This window comes from Lampris incognitus, chromosome 10 (genome assembly GCF_029633865.1).
Source record: "Lampris incognitus isolate fLamInc1 chromosome 10, fLamInc1.hap2, whole genome shotgun sequence".
Classification (NCBI taxonomy): domain Eukaryota; kingdom Metazoa; phylum Chordata; class Actinopteri; order Lampriformes; family Lampridae; genus Lampris; species Lampris incognitus.
The window spans coordinates 13,373,207-13,382,565 of NC_079220.1; the positions used below are offsets into that span (position 1 = coordinate 13,373,207).

A 9,359-nucleotide genomic window follows, 5' to 3' on the forward strand; every position below is an offset into this window, starting at 1 on the left:
TATTGCCAACATTGCGCTTCTTGCGTTCTGGGTTTCGGGAAGGGAAAGACAATTACACCCCTCCAAACTTTTCAGATGTCTAGTATCCGATTTGCAGATCCCATAGGCACACCGTTTCAGCATTTTGCTGTGTGTTTGAAGGCTTGACGGACCGTTGCTAAGGTAGGATTGGACAAGCACCGTTCTGGGGCGGTACTTTGCGAAAGGTCAATTGGCATCAACGGCATCATCCCAGACATATCTCGCTCAATTTTCACCGCAAGTTTCTGAATTTATTCACACAGAAAATGCCAAACGGGGTCGTGACATGACACCAGATCCTGAAAAAAAAATAATTCCGATGATTTTACATATGAATTTTAATAGAAAGTTCAAGACAGGACTTTAACAGACAGTCCGCAGGGTTAGTGGTTGTGTCAAGAGGGGCATCTGATGGAACATTTTGCCAAATCATTATGCGGATTGACAAGACCGCCATGGGTGCTGTGCCCTCACAGGGTACCGATGGGGTACTATCAAATCCATCGTGGCGACCCCTGGGAAACGGAACAAGCCGAAAGCAGAAGAAGAATAGACAGTTCACATGGAAGTTCTGCATTTAGACCGGAAGTGAGGACTGTGCCTTGGGTGTCCCAGAACTCCTGGTAGGTTAGTGGTGGACAGTGGTAGCGGCAGCTCTTACAAACAGTTCCGGTGAGGGAACCTTAGTGTGACGGGGCGCCACATTTGAGGCTACACTGTTTATTTCAAACCCAACAGGCTCCCTCAAGGTGCAGAAAGCATTTCGCCATTTGAGGTACACAGTCTTTCAGAGACTGAATACCCGACCCCGATCATGTCCAAAGGTCTCTATGTCTCTGTCTCAGCAATAACAGCAGAAGTAAAACATGAATTTTCCAGTATTGAGACTCCAGACTCTCCCTTCTGGCACACTCGAGGACTACGGCAACATCTGCGTCCACGTCAACAGGATCCCTTCACAGACCCCTAAATCTTTATGAGGGGTCACAGCTCAGTGAGAGAGGTGATATCCATCAGTTCTCCTCTTGTTTTTTTGTTTTTATATATAGTGACGCTGTTCTGATGGCGTCTGGACACTGCTTGGCATCCTGCTCATCATATTCTTCATATATTTTATAATTCCATTATGATTCTGTTATCCTCTTTCAATGTTGTATTGTGTAAATTGTGTTACACAACATCCACTGCATGTTGTCTGTCTTGGGAGAGAGATCCCTCCTCTGTTGCTCTCCCTGAGGTTTCTTCCTATTTTTTTGCCCTGTTAAAAGGTTTTTTTTAGGGAGTTGTTCCTTATCCGATGCAAGGGTTTAATCAATCAACCAGATTTTCTTTGTATAGCACTTTTCTTTGTATAGCACCTATGTCTAAGGACAGGATGCTGTGTTGCTGTGAAGCCCCTTGGGGCAAATTTATTTGTCATTTGTGCTATTTGGCTACACAAATAAAATTGACTTGACTTGTTTTGTTAGCTGTCTGCTCCTCCTTTTTTTTCTTTTCTTTTAGTAATGACACCCAATCTGTTCATTTCAGCCAAATCCCTACTTTATTCGCCCGTTACTAGCTGTTCCACCATGACAGGAGGCCCAGTCCTGGCTCACAGATGGTCCCCTGAAACACAAGCAAATAGTAAGGGAGAAGTATACTCAAATGTCTCAACTCTTACAAAGTTGGTATGATAAAATTTATACTGTGTTTGAATTTTTTGTTTTGTTTTTAATGTTCACAGTAGTTGAGTTTGTATTGTGCAGCACAACTTGCATTGAATGTGAACTACACAGTACTGTGGGAATTGAGTTGAAATGCTGAATTGACTCCGAGATGTCAGTCAAGCACGCAGTGGATGGCGACACACCACCTGAAGCTCAGTCTGGACAGGACAGAGCTGATGTTCCTCCCGGGGAAAAGGTTGCCCGCACCGAGCCCTGGCCATCACCATTGACAACACCGTGGTAACGCCAACTCGGACTGTGAGGAATATGGGTGCGATCCTGGACGACCAACTGTCATTTGCTGCAAATGCTGCATCGGTTGCTCGCTCCTGCAGATTTCTCCTCTCTAACATCAGGAGGATTCGCCCATTCCTCACCGACGAGACAGCACAGGTGCTCATCCAGGCTCTGGTCATCTCCCAGCTGGACAACGGCAACTTCCTCCTTGCTGGCACCCCAGCGTCGGCCATCAGACCTCCCGAGCTTGTTCAGAAAGCTGCAGCTCGTCTGGTGTTCAACCGCCCTAAGTTCTCCCGCACAACTCCCCTTCTCATGTCCCTACACTGGCTCCCAGTAGCTGCTCACATCCAGTTTAAGATTCTGGTGCTAGCCTACAGGGCAGTGAAAGAAACAGCTCCTTCCTATCTCCAGGCCATGGTCAAGCCCTACACCCCTGCCCGACCACTTCGCTCTGCTGCCTCGGGACGCCTGGTTGCCCCGTCGCTCAGAGGCCCCTGCTGCCGATCGACCCGGTCACGGCTCTTCTCTGTCCTGGCCCACAGTGGTGGAATGAACTCCCCACTGATGTCAGGACAGCGGAGTCGCTGCTCATCTTTCGGCGCAGGTTGAAAACTCACCTCTTTCAGAACTACTACCCTGTTACTTGTTCTTAGCACTTATTGTATTCACTCATTAAAAAAAAAATCTTTCTTGCACTGGTTTTGCTCTTAGATGCACTTATGACCTCTAATGACTAGTAGTTCCCCTGATTTCCTACGTTAAATGCACTTATTGTAAGTCGCTTTGGATAAAAGCGTTGGCTAAATGACTGTAATGTAATGTAATTAACTTAAGAGTAGGTGAGAAGGGGTAGGAAAAAATAAGTGTATACTTCCTCCTACTCCTTTTCAAACATGTAACACATAATCGGAAGCATACGGAGATTTGTTCGCCAAATGTGATGTGTGGATTTATTGATCACTTCAGATTATTGGCAATGAATTATCTGTACGTTATATCCTGCTTATGTACATATTCGAAATAAATCATCATCATCAAATGATTCAGTATACAACATCACCATAGTGAATCAAGGCGCTTATTAATTCACATTAAAAAGGCTTATATAACTCACAATTAGCGTGTACGGTGCCTCTTTCTTCTGCCCACTGTCTTCTGCTGGCGGGGCCGTGGATTGTCCCTCTTGTGGTTCCGTGTCTGTTGTTGCAGCTGCGGGGCCCGTTGGCGACGTATCCAGGAAGACCTCGTCTGTGACCCGGAAACGAACCTCCTCACCTTGGTCCATATAGAGATCATGGGCCCCTTCGTCGGTCTCGTATTCCCATACCCAAACCTGCTCTGCTTCATCGCTGGGAGAGTGGGGCTGAGGAAGACTTGCTGGCTCAGCAACTAAAGTTACATTAAAACCAGAAAAGTAGCACTCAATTTTAGCTAACATCACAACACTTAGCTCGCCGTGAACCTTTCCTTGAACAGAAGAAACAAAGCAGTCACACCACAGCCCATTATCCCCTTTAATAGAAAGGTTTTCACTGAAATGAGGTTCAGGATACAATTTGGCAGGCTGCTGCAGCGACTCAGGGGGAATGAGGATGTCATCAAAGAACCCCATGGTTACTGTAACACAGAAAGGAAAAGGACACAATGCATTTTACCACACGCAGAGCTCAATTATTTCTAGCTCATAGAAGAGCAGGGACACATTTAGGGGTGAGGAAGGAAAGATCGTGAGCCAAAAAGCCAAGCACAAGATGTTTACAATGGACAGCATGTTCCATTTTTCAGACCCAGACCTAATTTTATAACAATTTCTTATCCATTTAAAATAAATTGTGGTTGGAAGCACACCTTACTGTTTGGTCAAGTTTGATGCAGTTCTATTAAAATGATCTGCAGCTTTCCAACTTGAAAGTTACCAAAAGCTTATGTAAAAGTGGAGATCTATGCAAGATTAACCTTCAGACTCGATTACGTGTCTTCTATATGGAGGATTCTATTTCAATAAACATGTCTAACAGGATAATCCACAAAAATGCACGATGATTCATAATTTCTCACTACGTAATTAGTAAAATACGTTTTTAATCCATTTTGGAATATGACAGACTATTATGTTTCACCATAAATTCAAATTTACAAATGCATATTTTTACTGTTGCCTGTGGACTTTTTGCCTATTTGTTGATCTTGATGTATTTTTAATTTTGAGCCACATGAAATTTACATTTCACTCTTCATTTGTGAATTCTGTACATTTTGTCCTGTCCATTGCAATCCTCTATACTCGCACCTGCAAGCATTACGGTCAAAAGTAAAAGGATTTAATCTCAAATAAATATAACAAGAAAATAGATCATTTGAGCACTGATTAAAAAAAAAAAGTTCCACTTGTTTCCATGTCATATAAGATGCATCCTATTCAAATAATTTATGAGCAGGTGTCAGAAATACAGGAGAATCAAGAGTAGCCTACCTGGCGTTTTGCATGAAACATGAAAGTTAACAAAATTACCAAGTACAGGTTTAGTACAGCAACACATTTGTGGGGATGGTGCACAGTCCTAAATATGAGAAAACAATTGTGGTAAATGTTTTAAAAGTCACGAGGTAAAGATGACGATTCATGATCAAAGTTACATTTTCACAACTTTTCTTTCCATTTAATTATCAGATGCTGTTCAATGAAGCCGAGCACCCACTAGAGGATAACTGGACCGATTTTATGCCAGATTTGTCCCTCTTACGAATCCGGGGGAGGACCCATTTCTAATGGTTCCCTGGGATTTGAAAGGCTCGCACAACACTGCAATTATCCGATATAATCACAGGTGTCATTGAGTCAAACAAAAACAGTTATCTTCAGGTTTGTAACTTAAAACTTGCCAAAAATCCAAGGGCACTACTTACCATGGACTCCCTCCTGACTGCTGTACTTAATCCTCCCAACCAGAATCTCATCGAGGAAAGGATGAAAAACAACATATCTAAAATGAACTGACACAAAGACAGAGAAGATAGGCTCAATGAGAGTTAAATGTGGTATTTGAGTTACCTAGCGTTTTTGACTGTCAAGTTATTACAGAGATTGTAAGTCAGCGTGCAAGATTTAAACCCCGACCTTAACTCTAAAGTAGGATGATACAAGAGTAATGATGAGGGCAGCCAAGTCTTTGAATCCTTTGCAAAATCCATATCATTCTGTAGGGATCCATAATACCCTGATAACCATATTGCAAAAGGCAAATAACAATCGCAGAATCTTAAAACTTAGGAAGTGAAAAAACAAAAAAACCACAATTTGATTCATTACCACAGAAAAAATACTTGTTTGAACTATTAGGTGGACTCTTTCTCAGTAAACTGCCATCCCACAAGATCTCTTATGACTTAAAATCAGATTTCTCCAGATTGTATGCCAGCGTTTCCCGCCAGAAAACCTCACAGGATGTGCTTTGAAATGCTGTTATGTACATACTATGATAAACGTTACTGTCAGCATACCTTTAGTGTGTGAGGCCCCGTCCCCTGGAAATATATAAGAATCCTCCAGCTTAGTGATGTCATACAGGCAGATGCAGAGGCCAACGTTGTACACTACCTTTGTGGATGAAAATAAGACTGAGGTCAACTAACATGGAAAATATATGTGCTCACAAGGCAAACACACACACACACACACACACTATCCTATGTGGACCCCTCATTGACTACATTCATTTCCTAGCCCTTAACCCCAAAACCAAGTCCTAACCCTAAAATAGACCCTTTTACTTGTGAGGACCTCTAAAATGTCCACACAAGGTAGGTGGGTTAGGGTTGTTCTATCCTTATGAGGACATGTGGTCCACATTAGGATAGCTAAACATGTACACACACACACACACACACACACACACACACACACACACACACACACACACACACACACACACCTTGTTGGCCAGTTTCTTGTTGAGTTCTTCAGATATTGTATCGTTGAGCTGCCTCTGGAAGTTCCACGGAGGAATCCTGACCGTGTCAACCATTTCCACCACCACGAACATGATGCCGCCCTAATGTCGTCAAGTACCTTACACGTGGACCAGATAGTGTACAACTTTAGCAAACAGTGTATAATGCCGCGTTAACCGCAAGAACACACACATCAATTAACTTAGCATTAGGTCCAAACCTGCTTTAAGCCAGAAAATATGACATGACTCACCGGCGAGAAGTTTAGTTATTGCTTCTTTGCCGTTTTTCTCGGTAGCATTCTTCCACTATCACAAAACAAAAACAAAAGGTCATTACCCAACATTGTTTTTAACTATTTGGCCGGGCATCGTCTTGCGTCGCCACATGAGATGATTTACGACAGATCCTTACGCTTGACGGCATGTCGCAGAGTTAAAGGCGCAGAGTATTTATGGCCTCCTCGATCTAATTCTTTTAATTTTTCTTTTGACTCCTATGGCTATTCTCATTTGTGTCAGCAGCTTTGCCAACCCCGCTTTTCAAATAGGATATTTGAGCCAGGGATTGTTCACCTTGAAGACGATGGCTGTAGCCTGACGCCCAAGTTACTGAGCAGTGTTCCTCACCTGCTATAATGAAAGGCGGCGTCTCCCTACACATGTTGACTGGCAAATACACTATAATTTGACGTCACACAATAACACGGCAAAGACACACACACAAAACACACACACACACAAAACCCAAAAAAAACCCATAAAGCTAAGTAATTAAATGCAATCTTTATTTTTTTAGCATTTATTAGTGAAATATTTTAAGATGCTTCATTTTCATTTTCACCTTGCAAGCCACAAAACTGCAAGCATTTCAAATCGCCTACTTTTACAAAATCAGGGTTAAAATCAAAAATTGCGATGGAATCTGTGAAGAGAATATCACTATGACATAAATTAACAATCACAACACGGATTCATATCAGATTATTACAGTTTCATTTGTTGCCTTTTCTGAACAGATCGGTCCTGTTTGCGAGACAGCTTATATCAAATGACACGTTGGGCGTATGAGGTGACAAAGCCGTTGCGAATAACGTCAAATAAGTAATTTGTCACTTTACAGAAGCGCGCAAAAAAACTCACAGACCTGAACCAGTGAACAACAAATTATCTTACATCACAGTATGGAGAAATTGCACCTCAAGGGCGTTGCTATGAATGTCTAGAGAATTAAACAAAACAACCAAATTTGGTCAATATTTTTGAAGAAGCTACACGACGGGCATAACTCCAGGTGAGTTCTGCAGGTGGCACTTTCCTGCTCTTATACAAACATCTTGTTCATGGGGAGTCAGGTAAAGCTGGGTATATTGATTCTGCAATAACAAGTTATCACACAAAACTGAAAGATTAGTTTTGTAATATGTCAGGTGTCACCGGAGGGATACTGAGCGCTTTCTTTCAGGCATCTTTGGCAATTACTGCAAAAAACATGTGAGGAAAAGGAAATGTTTGCCAGCAAAGTGAGTACAGTACTTTTGCTGGGTGGTGAGGAGAACAAAACACATTACTGGTGATGATTCTCATTGGGATGGGTAATATAGGTTTAAATACTCAAACACTCCATATTGTATGGACAATTGATTCTGAATAGAGTCGTTTGTGTCCAAACAACAAACGTAACAATTCCATTTCATGTCACCCCCATCGTTGGAAACACTTTGAACACAATCAAAAGAAAATAAGAAATGAAACCAAGCATCGTGGGTCTGTAACCATGTACAATGCTCCCTTTTCATTGTCAAAGAACCAAGAATTCAACCCAGGAGTGAGACACACGGCAGCAAAGAAAAAAGAAAAAAAAAAGAACACCAATCATTCAGTACACAATAGTACAACAGATTCAAGAGCATTTAAAACCAACTGTTACAATCAAAATTCTGATCTTTAACCATTTAGCCTTTCATTCAAACCCACAAACCATGTTGTTTTTTGGAACTAACCTTTTTAGGGACGGAGGGAAAACATGAAAAAAAACTTTTGTCACGATTTCGTCCAGGAAAGACAACAGGTGACAAGCTATAATTTTACATTATGTTACATTGGGTCGCAAATGGAGCAAAAGGCTCTGCATTTAGACAGGCAGCATACAGCTTCTCCTGTGTGCTTCTTCTTTCTGCATATATATATATATATATATATATTCTTAGACTATGTACACAACCCGATTCGAAATGCAGCTATATAAACACGATTTACACACAGATCCAAAGCTACTGACTTTTAAATACATAGGAGTTTGTCTTGAGAACTATAGCTGATTACCCAGAAATCAGTGGTTACTCTGCGACAACATGGCAAAGACTGAAACAGACAAAGCTACAGACATTCATTATGATATGACAATGAAAACGGAAATTCTAATGAAGCTCGGCTGTGATCTTTTTTTACATCCACAAGCGCGCATAAAAAAATAACCACAATACCGCAGTGCTACAGTCAAGATGCATCATGTCAGGGTTATAGAACAAATGCCAAGATTAGGTTGTGTCAACTCCAAAAGTAATGAATATCATCTGTTGTATGAAGAACACTGAGTCACACACAACAGAGCTGGATGCTAAGAAGTATTAGTAGAAAATAAAGAAAAATGGCAAAGCACATCTAAAACTACTTCCCTAACACTAAGGAGGGCTAGTGCACAGGCGCCTGTACACTAGATTGTGCGTTAGATTTTTGTAAGGAAACAGAAGGTCTCGTTGGGCCATTAAGTCAAACCCAAACCTGGAAAACAATCAGTCCAAAGATAAATTTTACACTCATTCCCTATCAACATGGAGTGATACACAACACGTGCTACAATCCTTCTTTCAAAGCATGTCAGGTTGTAGATTCGACTAGAGCGAGTCCGCCGAGGACCTGACAAGACCACAAAGAGAAGGGCAGCACAAGCAAAGAGGGACAGAGTTGATGACCTGACAGAAATGAGCATGCATCACACACAGTCGCATAGAGGGACAAATATAGACGACAAAAAAGACCAACACAAACTAAAGAGCCACGAGTCTTCTGGTCTGGCCTACCCACAGAAACACAGCCACACTGGAAAGGTCTCCACAGAGTGAGAAGAGGTCAGGGAGCATTGGGAATAGAGTGCAGTGTTTTCAGTGCATAAGTCATGGGGAGTGACGTGAACCACAGTCTGGATAAACCATGGGTTCAAACCACATGGAGGGCAGGAGAATTTTTTTTCTACAAAATTTGTATTGGAAACCACAGGCTGCAATTGCAAGCTCTTAACGTTTAAAAAAAAAAGAAGGGCTGGGTCTACAAGGTCTGTGGTTTTCGTTAATAGTACTTTCAGTTAATAGCAATAAATATGTCTGTCTGGAAAGTCAAGTTACAATACAGGTACCTGCTCATTTCAAATGAACAATTA

At 41.8% G+C, this 9,359-nt stretch overlaps 1 protein-coding gene across 1 annotated transcript; it reads right to left on the reverse strand.

The window, feature by feature from the left end:
- Positions 1 to 319: 319 nt before the first annotated feature.
- polr3h (polymerase (RNA) III (DNA directed) polypeptide H) lies at positions 320 to 6,321 on the reverse strand. Its single transcript, XM_056288011.1, has 7 exons — positions 6,175 to 6,321; positions 5,903 to 6,039; positions 5,472 to 5,568; positions 4,878 to 4,964; positions 3,524 to 3,587; positions 3,085 to 3,319; positions 320 to 1,629 (listed from the first exon to the last, which is right to left on the reverse strand). Exons 2-7 carry the CDS (start codon positions 6,011 to 6,013, stop codon positions 1,579 to 1,581), a joined length of 645 nt encoding a protein of 214 aa, XP_056143986.1. The 5' UTR covers positions 6,014 to 6,039; positions 6,175 to 6,321; the 3' UTR covers positions 320 to 1,578.
- Between the last annotated feature and the right edge of the window lie 3,038 nt (positions 6,322 to 9,359).